The 17085-nt window shown below is 34.9% G+C and overlaps 1 protein-coding gene across 2 annotated transcripts in view; it reads left to right on the forward strand.

Annotated features, from left to right (window-relative positions):
• WDR7 (WD repeat domain 7) overlaps positions 1-17085 on the forward strand; it is a 287900-nt gene that overhangs the window by 110985 nt on the left and 159830 nt on the right. For both annotated transcript variants that reach the window (XM_054583717.1, XM_054583718.1), the window contains one exon: positions 14144-14260. In XM_054583717.1, the coding sequence (XP_054439692.1) occupies positions 14144-14260 (117 nt within the window). The remainder of the gene's footprint in view (positions 1-14143; positions 14261-17085) is intronic.

Consider the following 17085-nt stretch of genomic DNA (forward strand, 5'->3'; position numbering starts at 1 on the left):
TCCTCCTCTAAATCATTGGTTAGATATGAATAGTCTTTAAAATGAATTGTGAGATTTAATCAGTATAATGTGGAATAATGATATGCTTCTATGGATGCATCATGCTCATTGCAGTGTATGGATGTTTCTGTCTTCAGCAGGGTGATGCCATTCTGTCATGTTTCCAGGCTGGAGTAAGTCTATCTCCTGCGTCTGCTTACTTCGTTTCCTTGGAGGTTTACCATTTTACTTTTTTTATTATATGTATATATCTATGAATATTTATATTTTGAGACATCATCTCTAGTTCCTTATGATAAGAAGGCCATGCACTCTTTATAAAATTTAATCTACGTAGTAAGTCCTGCACTGACATCTTCTTGAGGCCAAGGCTCAGGACCTTATTTTTGGTCCCCAAATGACCCGCAACAAACCCTTAGCAGGCAATTGATGGAGGAATAGATCTTTTATAATGCCAATGTGTTGCTCAAATTCTTTTAGCATTGGCCATAGGGAACTCTTTTCGATTGGCTTCAGTGTCATTTTGAGATGATCCCATCTTTTTTAAATACTTCCTTGTTTCCTGGCACACAGCATGCTCCCCACTCATCTTTTATTTCCCCTGAATCAGCCTTTTTCCAAGGTTCCCAGCTTCCCTCTGAAGGAGGTGTTAGAAATTAAGATCTGGGTGCTAGGTACTTACTGTACTGGAATGTTGCCATTTCTAGGCCCTCTCACTGGACAGACTGGGAAATACATACAAGGTCTGTTGGGAAAAAGTCTAGCCATTGTTAATATAATGAGAACAGTTTGTTATGACATCACTGTAACCTGGCAGCAGCCAAGGAGAGTGGATTGGAATGCACCTGCGTAAACAAAACGACTTCAATCTACTAGTCGATGGGGACGGTAGATGCCGTTGAGTGAGCGTGTGTACTGTGTGGCCTTTGCATTCAAAATGACTGAGCAAGTACAGCAACGAATCTGCATCAAATTTTGCATTAAGCCTGAATATTCCTCTGCAGAAATTATTCAGATGACTCAGAAGGCTGCAGCTATGGGCAACTGGTGATGGGCAGCTTCATCATGACAACACACCTGCTTATGTGTCACGCCTCATGCAGAGTGTTTTGACGAAACATCAAATCACCCAGGTGACTCAACCCCTCTTCAGCCCAAAGCTGGCACCCTGTGACATCTTGGTTTTCCCAAAACTAAAAACACCTTTGAAAGGGAAGAGATTGCAGATACTTCATGAGCAAACAAATACCATGGGACAGCTGATGGCAATTGGGAAAAGTGTGAGGTCCCACGGTGCCTACTTTGAAGGGGATAGAGGCCCCAGTGTCCTGTGTACACTCTTTCTTGTATCTTGTATCTCCTTCATTAAATGTCTCTATTTTTTCATATTGTGGTGGCTGGATACTTTCTGGACAGGCCTCGTATGTGCATACTTACTCATGGACCCCTACATATCTGTAATTATTTCTGTATTTATCTCTCCATTTATGTTAAAATAGATATGAACTCATACTGATATCTCCCATTTTAATCCGCCAACACAGGCTTTCTCTTTTGCTTATTTGTAATTTTCTACTATGAGTGTAGGAAACCTGACTCATTATCTGTAGCAGATTTACTTGTTTTTATTTTTCAACCTTCGTAGCTATAAACAGTAATTTAGAATTGCTAGCCTGTATCTCCATGAAAAATCAGTTTACCAACTAGAGTACAGTATTTATATAAAGTTATTTTAGTCTTTAGCTTTATAATAAGCAGTGTTTTGGCCTTTTTTCCACTTATGTAGGTCAACTCCATTTTTCTTTACACCCTTCAGCGAGGTTACGCCACCCACTAATGATGTAGTTATATTCACTTGTCACTGTCTGCGGTTCATCCTGGGTTCGTTACCTGGCATTCTGGGGAGTTCATTTTTTAAAAAATTTGCAGGCAATGAAGCCTGCCCTCTGGGTACATAGGCCTCTGGGTTTTGACTCATGAATATAGTCAGACATCTACATCACAGTACCATACAGAACATTTCCAGCACCTTGGAGAGTTACCATTGTAGCCGCTTTGTAATCGGTCCCACCCCTACCCCACCAATCTTTGGCAACCAGGGATCTGCTTTCCATCCTTACAGTTTTGCCTTTTCCAAAATTCTGCATAAATGGAATCATACAGCATGTAGCTTTTTTGAGCATGGTTTCTGTCACTTAGGAAAATATATTTAAGGTTCATCCATATTATTGTACAACTCAATAGTTCATTCTTCTTTGTTGCTAAGTGGTGTTCATTATATGGCTCCCTCAAAGTCCATTCACCTGTTTAAGGACAACTGGATTGTTTCTAGGTTTTGGTGGCCATGGATAAGCTACAATAGCTATTCATGTTTAGGAGTTTGCATAAATATAAGATTTTAGTTCACTTGGGCAAATACCTAGGATTATAATTGTTTGGTCACATGGTTAAATATGAATGTAGTTACCAAAAACAGAACAAAGCAAAACCTGCCAAACTTTTCCAAAGTAACTAACATTTTACCTTTCTACTAGCAGTGATTGTCTGCTTAGGTCTTTTGCCCAGCTTCATTTTTTATTGTGTTTCTCTTTTTATTACTGTTGTTAGGTCTTAAGATTTTTTAATGTATGTATACTGGATACAAGTTCTTTAACATATTTGTAATATTCAAATATTTCTGTCAATCTGTGGCTTGTCTTTCATTCTCTTGACAGTATAATTTATAGAACAAAATTTTTAAATTTGGATTTAATCCAATTTATCAGCATCTTCTTTCATGACTCGTGCTTTTAGTGTTGTATCTAAAAGCTCATTAGCAAACTCACAGTTCTGCGTATTTTCTTCTATGTTCCTTCTAGAAATATTATAGCTTTACATTATCTTATGACTTGGCCTTTCCACTCATTTTATCTACAAGTAACATTCTTGATTGTTTCATCCTTTTTCACATATAACATATCTTCCAGGTCATTAACTTACTATCTGTACTTAACATATATTATGAGTTTTGCTTATAGTCTCAGCAGTTACTTATTTACTACCTATACTTAACATTTCTTACGGGTTTCATCCATCCGCATGTTTTTCTTATCTGCAGAAGAACTTCGTACAAATAATGAAGTCAAAGCACATCACAATGTTTATCTGTTATTACTGTGAAGAAATAGTTGGAATACCACAAATGCCTTAAAGTGTGATCTTATAGCATATTTCTGCCAATTAATTGTGACATCGACTTAGGGTGATATTAAAACAGGATTCCTTTGTCTTAATTTTCAAATCAGTTATTCATTGTGTTTTAAGAGATCATAAGGTCAAAAGCTTTCCTACTTCTGTGTGTGTGTTTGTAGATATTTGAAAATAGGATAACTGGCCGTAACAGAAGTCATCATAAGATGTATTGATTCTTTGAAATGTAAATATTTACTCTGCTTTTGGCCGGAAGTGGCTTATACATAAACAGATGTTATAAGATGTCTGGAAATGGAGCTCTAAAAGGAGGGAAGCAATGTGTAATGAAGTTTAAAAAAGACAAATAGGTTCGTGAAATAGGATAAAAGTTGAATAATGTATACTGAGGGAAGTACTTCTGAGGAAAAATAAACCAAAATTGGTAATAACAAAAGCAATGGTAATAATATTAATGATACTAATAATATTATTTATTGAGTACTTACTTTATCCCAGGTGCTCTGCTAAACTATGTCCCTTGATTTCATTATTGAATTTAAGAGATAATGTCTCACTTTCACTTTGTGTTCATTGGGTTGTATACAAGGATCCAAGGCAGTTTGGCTGGGTTGCCAGAAGTACTGCCTTTCATTGGTTGCCTCTCTGGGACTGCCTGCTAGTAGAGGCGAAACTCTCTGCCTTCATCATTGTCTTCAAACAGCTGCTTCTTGTCTGCACACACTGAATTCCTGGACCATTCAGATGATGAGAAAGAGAAGTTATAAAGTTATTCTTACTTATCCTACTAATTTAATTAAGTTAAAACCTATGAACAAGGTATTAACTTGTTTACTGTCATTGCATAGCCACCAACCCGAATAGTCTTATGGTTCTATTTACCACGTGTTGACCTGTTCTCTCCATCCATCATACTGGAGTTAAATAATAAAGGTGTATTCCTTTCCTGCTTCACTTTCTCTGTTAGCACCCTGTTTCTCATTGCCTTTAGGGCTCTACCTTAAATATCACGTTGACCTCATTTTCATCTCTCCTCACACTTTCTGTGCTTCGGCTACCCAGTTCAGCATACAGCAGGGTCATTTAACATATTGTCCTTTCTTCTGGAACTTCCTTCATTTAGTGTCATTCCACGGTAACTTCTCATACGTACCTGAAGACCCATCTCAGCTTTTTCCTTCCCGTGAAGTTGTTTTTGACATGTGTTCTTACCCTCACCCCAAACAGAGTTGATTGATTTTTCTTCGGATGGACAGTATATTTACACATATGCACTTATAAATCTATATGCATATTTTCCACATGGCTATTTCTGTAGTATAAAGGCCTTTATCCTCCTTAATTTTTATCCCCTTTGCCTAGCATAATCATCATTGACAAAAAAGTTGATGAATGAATCTTCCTTTCAGAGCTCCCCCTCTTCTGTATGTTTTATGTAAAAATAGCTTTTGATTTTTCTCCCCATTTGTACTGTTTTTTTTTAAAGTCAAGATGAATGGTTTTTAAACAATTTTTTAAAGTGCTAGCCTTTCTTCAAATGAAAACTTCTGAACAATGTTATGCGTGTGCATGTGGGCACACACATGGAAAAAAGGCAAAGACGGAGAGCTTGAGGGCCTTTCTTTCCCTCCTGGCACTCCTGGGAACTTGGAAGGCTCCAAGTAGTGTGGTCTCAAAGTCACTGGCCCTTTTGTTATCTCTGTTTTTGAGTCCTCTGAAATCATTCTTCACAGAGAGATCTTTCTAAAACACAAAACATCGTTTCTCATGCTTACGTTTTGTGAATGAGTCCCCATGGCCTCATTTCACAAGTGAGCTTCTTGAGAGGGAGGCTCTATCCTTTCACCTCTGTTCCCAGCACCTTGTACAGGCTTGGTACACAGCAGCCTGGGTGCTCCACAGGTGTTTCAGGTAACGAGAGAACTTGACATGGTTGCCTCTCCTCATCATTCCAGTGGCTTTGCTTCATTCATATTGGCAGTGCTGGCCTCTCTCTTACTCAGATCCCTCCCATCTTTCAGGCCCAGGGCAATTGTTTAACCTCCTTATTTTAAAGCTATCCTTAGCTTCAGAAGCCTCCATCGTTTCTCTTTTTATGATTTCTACAGTTACTTATTATTATAAAGAATAACATACTTACTGTGCCTGATTTATTTAGTGCACTGCTGTTGTTACACTTGGTGGAAGCTCTCTGGGCCATTCTAGCAAAACAAAATGAAAATTGTAAGGGTTCAAAGGTACTTTCTTATTCAAGAGAGTACACTTTGCTCAGTTCTGAAATACATAATTCCACTTATAATTTGGATTTCTCAGTCAGCCAGAAGTCATAATTTTAAGTTCATACTTTAGCACAGCTATGTGTCAAGGCAGATTTGCCTTTGTTTCTCAACACGTTGTAGGTTGAACAATAAATCTTTGTTTTATTGTGTCTTCTGAAACCAAAATTGGTGTCGAGTCAGCTCATAGCCAGCAAATCAAAAAGAAACCTTTGAAAAAGTACATGCAATGAATTAAAAGTGTTAGGTGTGATTTTTACTCTGGATCCTTTCAGGTTCTTGTCAGGAAAGAGGAGTAATAGTAAAGCTTTATACTCATAGGTTTACATTAATAGTTTGGTGATACAGCGCATTTCCTGTCTTTCCTATTCTTTGTGAATGTTTCAGTAAATATGATTCTTTTGTTTTCTTCAGAATTGTTTATGATTACATCTTATGGGAGAGCAATTTTCTTAAAAAAATTAAGTGCTATTTAGGAGAAATATATTTTATTTCTTTAAAAATAACTATCAAAGCATGTTACCAAGTGATTATTGTATTTTTATTCAGGCTTGAAGACATCTTGCTTATTTTAACTATATCTTTCATTTCTCTAATTTATTTTTAGCCTTTAATAAACTAACTTGTTTTTGATAAATGGAAAATATCTCTATTTAGAATAAGGGATGAATACCCACAACATTTCATACAGGAAGACTTTTCTCTGAGACATCTGTCTGTAATATGTTTTTTATTTTTGATGCTATTGCCAAAGGAAAAGTGGATACTGTATCTTTAATGGAAAGCAAAGGTTATCTTTCTCTGGCCTTTGTGTGCTATGTGGCTGTCGGCAGCCAGACAGGCCGTGTGTGCAGGGAGACGAGGGAACCGGCTGCGGATCGATACAAGTGGTGTGAAGTGAATTAATGCGAGGCGGGCCGTCTGTCTGTCATGTGGGCTGTGGGGGGCGTGGGGCGGTGCAGTCAGCGACTGCAGAGAGCTGCTTCCAATAAATTCAAGCCTTCTGTCTGAAAATAAACTCTACTCCCTGTTGTTAAATTTTACTTTATTCAGAGTAAGTGTTCATTTCAGATTATTGCCTCTTGTTTATTTAACTTGGATCGCTGGAAAACCACAGCTGTAAGAAACCAATGTAATAAAAAATACCTGCTATTCTTTTAGGTCCATTTTTTGAACTCAGTGGAAATCTATATTACTAAAAAATGAGAAATATAATTTTTGTTAATATTTATAAATATTCTGGTGTATATTTTTCTTTCTGAGTCCTAAACGTGTTGTTTATTGCTTCCATCTAATCTGTAATGAAATAATAAAATTGTAATGAACTCAACTGATTTTATAGTCCAATAGTGGTTAAAGTGTTATATTTTTAATGTTACTCTATTAAAATTTAGCATTTAATCTTTGATTATTAAGTTAATCACATGACACTAAAGTCTTCTGAGCTCATATTGTTTATCATCGCTCAGATATTATTAGCCAGCAGGAGAAAAATTAGCATAAATACAATTTATAAGCTTTCTAAAGATAAATTATAGAATAATATACCTGATTTTACTGGTGGGGAGAGATAAGTACAGTTTTATTACATTGATTTTGAAAACTCCATATTTTCATTAAAATTTTTTAAGTGATTAAAAATGTTGCATACAAATGGGAAACTTGAGAGAGAGAGAGAAAGAGAGAGAGAGAGACTGTCCAGAAAAAGTCCATCCATTGTTAATATAACAAGAATGATTTGCATGACATCAATGTAACCTGGCAGCCAGGGAGAGTGGACTAGAATGCGCATGTGTGAACAGTGATGACTTCACTGTACTAGTCAGTGGGGCTGCAGACACTATTGAGTGAGCATGTGTACTGTGTGGTCTTTGCATTCAAAATGACTAAGTGAGTAGAGCAACAGACCTGCATCCAATTTTGTATTACACTTGAATAGAAGGCTGCCTCTATGGGCAACTGATGATTGGCAGCTTCATCCTGACATTGTGCCCACTCATGTATCACGTCTCATGAAGTTTTTTGTGAAACATTGTTACCCAGGTGACTCAGACCCCTACAGCGCAGACTTGTTACCCTGTGACTTCCAGCTTTTCCCCCAAACTAAAATCACCTTTGAAAGGGAAGAGATTTCAGGCCATTGATGAGATTCAGGAAAATACGATGGGGCAGCTGATGGCATTTGGGAGAACTGTGTGAGGTCCCAAGGTGCCTACTTTGAAGGAGACTGAAGTGCTATTGTCCTACACACAATGTTTCTTGTATCTTGTATCTTTTTCAATAAATGTCTCTTTTTACGTAGTACATGACTGGATACCTTCTGGACAGATCTGGTGTGTATATATCTCTCTCACAATGAATAGTGATCTAAGTATTTAGAAATCTAGCTGGCATAAACATCTTATGTCTTTCCTCTATTTTTAACTTCCACTACTAGCCACAACCCCTATTTTATCTCTCTGCTTTGTCCAAACTAACTCATACCTGATTTCTACTCCATTCCATTTTTTTCCTTGTTTTTATCCTGATTTACAGTATGGAACCCAGTTATAGACACCTATTGTCTGGCATGAACTTCTGTGAGATGTTCATCACTGCCAAATATTATGGGGACACCCAGAAAGTAAATGAGTCTTAGTTTTAATGGCATAGTTTGACAAATAAGTTCACTTACATCAAGTACATAAGAAAACAGCAAAGCGCCACCATATTATGAATTGACATACTCTTGAATATGAAAGAAAACGAAGTTCCATATAAATGTTTTCTAAATGGACTCTTCATATTTCTCAGGAATATTTTGTCATCTTATTGACAGTGGATAGTGATGCAGCGATTTCTATATTTCAACAAGTTTAGTTTTTTATACCAGGAGGAAAGTCAAAAATTTATTCTACTCTTTGTGTTTCATGGAAAATAGTATTGTTTTCTGGCATAATTCTCAAAACCTTCAGTTCTCTTTAGTGACAATGATATGTAGTAACTCTGATGTATCTTTTTTTAAAAGCTAGGTGTATTGAGGTATAATTTATATAACTTACTAAGTATATAGTAAAATTCACTGTTTTTAAGTGCAGTTTTATGATCTTTAAACAAATGTGGATGGTCGTGTTCTCACACCCATGGTCAAGATACAGGTTATTTTCATTTGGAAATATTTGCTAAAATCACTTTATAGTCAATCCCCTTACCACACCCTTAGCCGCTGGCAACCACTGATTTAATTTCTATCCTATAGTTTTGCCTTTTACAAATGCCTATCCTTTAGTCAAATACTAACATTATTTAATGTTAAGTATTGTGGCAATTAGAAATAGCTAAGTTATGACTGGAAATTTTAAAAAATGTTATTGTCCCTTCTTTTGCAGATAATGATTAGAAGGATTAAATCATTTTTTGCTCACCTTTTACCATAACATTATGATCCAAAAAGTTCAGAAGAAAAAATTTCTCTCATTTCCTTAAAACAAACTGTAAACATTCATTTTAACTGATCTGTACTATTTGGATTTGAGAGTTGATTTTAGTTATTTGGTCTTTTCATTCTTGGTATTTCTTACCTTTATATCTTCCAACAAACGTTAGGAATCTCAGGTACCCTTTGTGTTACCGTGAAATGCCCAGGTTGACTGAAGTTAGGATATTTAGCTGATACTTAAAAAATGAAACATACATTATTTTGAAGTGACCAAATCAGTCTTCTTTAATTTATTGGTAATAAAATAACACAGAAATTTTTATTGTAAGGACTAACCAAATCAGTTACAGATAGGGTCAAAATCAAGAATATAGTTGAATTTTAAAAAAATGGAACATTACTTCTTCCTGACGCATAAAATATTCACTGCAAATTTTTTTTTCTTATTGCATAAATGTTCTGTGTATCCCTTTTCTCCTGGTTTTCTTCTGCTGCAAAAAAAAAAGTATCAAGGGAGGATACAGAAGTGGTGTGAATTTCTTGGATAATCTGGAATGTTAGAAAAAGCAGCTTCTTAAAACAACTTCATTAAGATAAAATTCACATGCCATTAAACTTGCCTCTAAAATGTACAATTCATTGGTTTTTAAAATATTCACAGAGTTGTACAACTATCACCACAATGAATTTCAGAACATTTTTATCACCCAAAAATACTGTATTACTCCTCTTCTCCCCCAGCTCACGCAACCCTAAGCAACCACAAATGTTCTGTCTCTAGATTGGCCATTCTGGACATTTCAACATGCGGTGTTTTATGACATGCTTCTTTTATTTAGTCCTTCATATCCTTGGGTTGCTGATTAATATTCCATTATATGAATGTATCATAATTATCTGTTCATCAATAAATTGTGATGTAGTCATATATTCATCAGTTGATGAACATTAAGATTTTTTAATATCTTTGGCTCTTCTGAATAATGCTGTTGTGAACACTCATGTATGAGTCTCTGTGGACATATGTTTTCATTTCCTGGGAGTGAAATTGCTGGGTCACATGGTGACTCTGTGTTTAACCTTTAGAGGAACTGCCAGACTGTTTACTGTTGAGTTTTGAGAGGGCCTTATATAGTCTAGGTATTAGTCTCTTGTTGGATATTTGATTTGTGAATCTTTTCTACCAGCCTGTAGCTTCTCTTTTTATTTTCTTAATAGGTTCCTTTGTAGAGCAAAAGTTTTTAATTTTGATGAAGTCTATGTTACCAAGTTTTTCTTTTATGGATTGTAATTTTGGTGTTAACTCTAGCCTTAGATTGCAAAGATTTTTTTTTTTTTTTTGGTAAAAGTTTTATACTTCATTGATCTACATTTAAGTCCATGATTCATTTAAAGGTAATTTCCTTTTAAAAACTGTTTTATATTGTATATATTTTTTATTACCATTTAGTCTCCTTACATACCCTTTTCCCCGCCATCACCACACTGTTGTCCATGTCCATGAGTCCTTTTTCCTGAGGTTAAGAGATGGATGGATAAAATTAATTTTTATATAAGTTATGAGCCTTAGGTCAAGGTTTGGCTTTTTGTCTATAGATGTCCAGTTATAGTAGGCCGGTTGTTGAAGAGACTGTCGTTCCTCCATTGAATTGCTTTTGCACCTGTCAAATATCAGTTGGGCATATTTATGCGCATCTTTTATGGGTTCTCTATTCTATTAACCTAAAGTCGTATAGTTTTAATATCTTTATATGATGTCTTAAAATGGGCAGACTGATACTTACTACCTTATTTTTTTCTCCAAAATTCTTGTAGCTAGCCTAATTCCTTGTCTTTACATAATTTTAGAATAATATTGCCCATGCCTACAACAATATGCTGAGATTTTCATAGAAATTATCTTGAACCTGTTATCAGGTTTATAGAGAATTGACATTTTTGCCATGATAAATCTTCTACAATGAACCCGTGAACACTACAGGATGGGCAAAAGTAGATTTACAATGATTAGAATTGAAAATAATACAATAATAAATAATAATATAAGAATAAACTGTGTTTTGCTAACTCACAACTGTAAACTTACTTTGCACCTGTATACATCTCTGGGATTTACTTATTCAGATCTTCTTTGATTTCTTTCCTCTGTCTCTTGTACGTTTTAGCACACAAGTCCTGTATATGTTGTTTTAGATTTAATTCGCAGTATTTCAGTTTTTTTAACCATTATGATTAGTATTTTTTTAAATTTAGGTTTTCACATGTTTATTGCTAACATATGGAAATATGATTGATTTTTTATAATGTTTTTTCTTGTATTCTGCAGCTTTGCTGTACTCTTATTTTTTTTACAAATCATTGGAATGTTTTTAAAAGATTTTATTTATTTTATTTTTAGACAGAAGACAAGGGAAGGAGAAAGGGAAATAAACATAAATGTATGGTTGCCTTTCAAGTGCTCCCTACTGGGGACCTGGCCCATAGCCCAGGCATGTGTCTTAACTGGGAATTGAACCAGCAATCCTTTGGTTCTCAGGCTGGCGCTCAATCCACTGAGCCACACCAGCCAGGGCTGAATCCTTTGAATTTTTTATGTAGACAGTTATCCTTGAATAAGAACAATGCACCTCATCCTTTCCAGGCTGTATGGCTGTATGTCTTTTGGTTTCTTGCTTAATACACTGGCTAGAACTTCCAGTGGTGTGTTAAATACGAGTGGCCGGTGTGGACATCTTTGCTGCATTCCTGATGGGAGGGGGAAAGCCTTCAGCCTCACCGTTGAGTATAATGTTAGCTCTGGATTTTCAGTTGATACTCTTCTTTATTAAGTTGACGAAGCTCCTCTTTTTATTTCTTGGGGAGCTTTTTTGCATCATGAATTGATGTTGAATTTTGTCAAAAGATTGCTATAAACTGTATGATTTTTCTTCTTCAGTTTGTTAATATTTTGCATTATGTTGATTGATTTTTTAATATAAACAGACTTGCATCCTTGGAATAAACCTCTCTTGGTAATGGTGTATAATTCTTTTATATGTTGCTGAATTCTATTTGCTTCTATTTTGTTAAGGATTTTTGAGACTATATTTATTAGAGATACTGCTTTGTAGTTTTCTTTTAGTTTTTGTATTTTCTTTTTTTCTGCCAAGAGATAAGGAATTTTCCACCCCTTACTTTGTTTTAGAAAGCATTGATCAAGGAACCAGTTTCAGCATAGCCACTTGGCCTTTCAGCCTTAGCTACTTGAAATACATATGTTTGCTCCTTAAGTTCTGTCCCAAAATATTGAATGTTCTCAGCTGAATAGTTACCTGGCATAGCCCAAGGACCCCATGGAAGGCTTAACAGTATTTATACCCAGAATCCTTATTTTTCCCTGATTTCTCATGGTTGTGATGTCCTGACATACCTCCTATCCTGGAGCCCAGTTTCCAGAAGGTCTTGGTGGTAAAGGATATTGGGGTTTGAAATCTAAACACCTACATGTCAATACTGGTATGTGAATGTAGTAGCTGTGTTATGTTGAGCAATTACTTAACCTCTCTGATTAAATGAGATCAATTTAAATGAATTTGTAAACTTCTGACTATATAAATGCCAGCTTTATTTTCATGGAACACTTTAATTGTACAGGAAAGGAAAATACTACTAATAAATGATTGTTACTATCTAAACTGTTCCTTAACATCTTTCACCTGTTTCTATAATAATTTGAAAAATTATCAAGGGTTAGGCAAGAAATGAGATTAAGAGATTTCAGAGATTTATATTTTTATTTAATAATCTGAAGTAATGATCTTTGATTTTATATTTAAGCAGTGAGTCTTTAGGAATGTGGCATTTACCTTCTCATCTCTTCTTTTTATTTTACTGATAGCCATTTCTAGTTAACTTAATGCTAAATTTTTAGTAATCCCCCTTCTTTATTTTAAAATTTTATCTTAAAAACCCAACAACAAGATCATCCTGCAAAGGGATGGCTTTGTTATTTTGAATTCATCAGGGGCCATTGATATAGCACTGTTCTTTTCCTTCTTTTTTTTCTGTTGCAGCAATTCTGAACAAAATGGTGGTACTAACATGGTGTGTTCCCTTCCCCAAATTTAAATGTTTAGACCTTGGATCTGCCTACTGCTGGGTCTAGTTCTGGACCATTCCTGGTGGTTAATGACTAAGGTTCTGTCTCTCCTGGTGCCTGTCATAGGCCTGAGGCAGCAAAGTTGAATATCACTTAGAAATATTTAAGTTACCACACCTTGGAAGAAAAGAAATCCTTGAATATTTGTAGCTTTTGGTTTTTAAAATATTTTGATGGATACTGTATTTGCAGTTACTGAAGTACTTGTTAAGAAGATTTGATTGTAAGGTTCAGCTCCTAGAGTAACTTCCGATGGTGATATTTTTATATACTATGATGGTGCAATACCTGTTGATAACCAATGAAAAATACTGAGACACCCTACTATCGATTTCCTAATTAGAAATAATGTGGTAGATGTAAATTGACATCAAAATATATCATTAAGGGTGGGAAGATAGCTGAGTAAGGACATTTGTATGAACTGTCAAGTTCGCAGGCAATTTTACAAAATGGGAGCTTTTGGCACCTGGATCTAGTTCAACTGTCTGCTTTCAGTCAGGTTCTTTCAGTGTAGTAATGATCTGACCTCCTATCTAATTCCCTCATTGACAGAGATGTTAGATTCTTTTGGGCAAAGTGCTTCAGGTCTCTTGCATTGACCCAGAGCACAAATCCCTCTTTTGTATCCTCCTTCACTTTCTAGGAATTCTTTTTCTCTTTTTGTCATAATTATGTCTAAACAAGCTAAAGTAACTATAGCAGGAACCTTGAAAGGACTCAAGTAAAAACATAATTTACTTCAGCATTATTTTTCTGTTTTTCCCAAATCTTAGTGAAAAAATTCAATATAGTTTACACGCATATGTATATATACATGCACATAGAAAGAAATAGAGCTCACATAAATGTTTGGTTTATTTGTCTCTTCCTAATTTTGGTAAATATACAGGGGTGGGGCAAAGGTAGGTCTACAGTTGTGAGTATGTGAAACGGTTCATTCTTTTATTATTTATTAATTATTCTATTTTCCATATAAACAACTGTAAACCTACTTTCACCTGCCTGTATTTTTAAAAAATGTATTGCATTTGCACCCAGTAAGTTCAAAAGTTTTAAGAGCTTTGATACCCCTTTCTTTTAGTCCTTCAAAACTGAGCCTGTGATTCCTACTTGTTTTAGCTGGGGTCTCGGCCGAGGCCATGCAGACGGTCACCACGGCTCCAGACACCACATCGGGGACCGAGGCCAAAGCCCAAGAGGAAGAGCACGACCTTGTAGATGATGACATCACTGCTGGTAAGGACACTTCTTTAACATAATCTGGATGAACCTTGTCCAGTTTTGGAAAATGCTCTTCTGTCATTTATAGGGGGACTAAGTGTGCTGATGGAATGGACGGAAACTTGTATTGATGGAGTGCTTGGTTTTATGAGGTTCTTTAGTGTCCTCCTTGATCTTGAAGAGCAGTCTGGGTTTGCTCGTTGTTGCCATAACAATGAACCTGCTGGCTGTGCATCTGATTTTCTGGGGCCCTTCTAATTCAGAGGCTAGGATTATTTCTAAAGCCTTGGAACATGTAGGGGAATACACCTATTATGTTATGAAAGGTTTTGCAATTATAGGGAGAACTGAAACTATTACAGTTGTAGTAGCAATATAGGCCAAATAAGGAAACTTACAGATACTCTTTTTACCTACGCTATAGAAATAAATGCTACTTTTAAAAGGTATTTACATTGCTTGGATATTGAACATTCTTATCTGCATTATTTATCATATAACCAGGCATAAAGTAAAATTTAGAAAAGCCATATAGCACATGTTTTCAGCCTATCTTCTTATAGATTTAAGCAGTTCCAATTACTGGATCTCCAAATGCACTTAGCTCCTTTTCTCTCAATGCACAGAGGATAAAAAACAACCTGGTATAGATATTTTTATTGGTATTAAGAATGATAAACTTCCGTTTTTGGTGTGGATGGTTAAAATGTAAAATCTGATGATATATGTCTATACTTTTCATAAAGCAGCAAATATTAACTTAATAGTAATGAATAATTTGAAAAGAAGCATGTCAGAAAATAGCAGTAAAGTTTTCACTAAAACTTGATTAAAGGGAGAAAAAAACAAAAGAAAGTTTTATTGTTTGTTTGTTTTCTTGTTAAAGCTCCGAGTGGCAGGTTCTTCCCCGCCAGCACCTGAATGCCTGCAAAATGGTTTCACGGGGAACAGGTTCAGGGAGCCTGATGGCCACCCTTGAAATTGACAAAGCTTGTATTAATTTAAAAACCCCAGTTTGTGTCGCTGATGCAAATAAGGAGTTGACTAAGTTGGGGAGCATGTGGTTTTCGGTAAAAATGAGATGATAGTCATTCTTGTTAGTTTTCCGTTCTTTTTCATGTCATCAGTTCATTGATTTTTTTTTAAATCATCTACTTTAAATATGAACTTTCAGAAACTTTCAACTTTTCTGAAAGTCATTTGCACATCACAATTATGGAATTTGTTCTAGTAGCTACTGAAAGAAATTATTTCATTTGCAAGTTTTTTAAACTAGTTTTCATTTTATTTCATTTTCATTACTTTTTAAAATGCTGTTATAGATGTTTCTGTTATATTTTAATTCCCTATAAATTTTAAAGGCCTTCTGTCTGTAAAAAGTAGTGATTTAATTCATGGGGAAAGAGAAGCTATCTTTGCAATAGTGCAATAACTCAGTAGTACAATGATTCGTAAGACTGCATTCATCACAGCACTTGACTATATTTTTATCTGATTGTTAAAATAATCAAGAAGCTTAAAAATAAAAATCTAGTTTTGGAGAGTCAATTAATGCTATATAAACTGTATTGGTATGAAGTTCAGTAAAGCATATGCAACGAATGGCTTATATCAGTTGATTTATTCATTTCATGCCATGGATAATAGAAGCAAGGATGTTCAATATTCAAAGAATTTAAATAACTTAAAAAAGGCTTCCTTAACATGTTGTCAAAGCAACTAGCGTGCTGCAGTCTGTAGATCGTTCAGGTTACCTTTTGATTATGTGACTTGATTAAGACGTGGTATAGATTTTTATGAAGGTTTAGAAGAAAACCATATTTCTTTTTATTGACTAGAATCCTGTATAAATTGTATTATGAAAAATAGGATAGATGCATTGAGAGAAACCTGTTCCAAGCATGATAATCTTGTTTGGGATAACCAACATTGTAGAGCACAAATGCAAAAGGGAAAACTGATCAGGTTAGCCTTTCACTTTGAAAAATCTGATTTTTTTTTTTTTTTTAGTTATTTAAAAGGAATCGCTCTAGTAATATCTCCTCATAAAATAAATAGAAATTATATCACGACAGATATTTGCCTGTATTTTGAATGGATTCTTATTTAGACACTGTAGTTAGGCTAAGATACATTGTTGTATTAATTTTATTTTTGCAGTAATCTGTAACTTAATTTTTTAATTAGCTCAACTGACCAAGATAGCAATTAGAATATGAAGTGTAAATTAAATTGCCACTTTTGAAATTTTTCTTTTGGGTGAGAACTGAATGAGGTATGCCTGTTGTTTTATGACACAAGCTCTGAACCTGGCTCTTTATGAGTATTTGCCTTACAAAAATAAAGAACCATGGGAAAAACTGTGTAAGTGTTGGCTATGATCAATTGGAACTAATTAAATTTATTTGAAATGAAGAGTCTTCACTGGAAGAGAACAGCTGGAAAAACTGGGAAGAAAAAATTGAGTCTTGATTGAGACAATTTAAACCTTCTCACTGTCATTTAAAAAATATGCTGTAGCTCCATTCTATATCTCTTTTTTTAAAGCTAATATCTATTGATCGGCTCTACAAAGTAAACCCACACTGTGCCTTGGTCAACATATATGCTTGCTTTTACTTAGTGTTTTATCTTAAGGTTCATCAAATTTTTTCCCTTAACCACATTTTAAATTACATATCAAAGCTCTATTAGCTATGTTTTTGCAGATAAATACTGTTTTTAATGTAGAAAATATTAAAACATTTCATTTTTTATATTTTATAGTATCCATGGTAATGTACTTTCCTTTTCAATGAAATTGCTTCAGGTTTTACAATATGCTGTATGTAAAATCTGTA

The sequence above is a fragment of the Pteronotus mesoamericanus genome, unplaced genomic scaffold, assembly GCF_021234165.1.
Source record: "Pteronotus mesoamericanus isolate MK-2021 breed Mesoamerican mustached bat unplaced genomic scaffold, CSHL_Meso_final contig_74, whole genome shotgun sequence".
Taxonomy (NCBI): domain Eukaryota; kingdom Metazoa; phylum Chordata; class Mammalia; order Chiroptera; family Mormoopidae; genus Pteronotus; species Pteronotus mesoamericanus.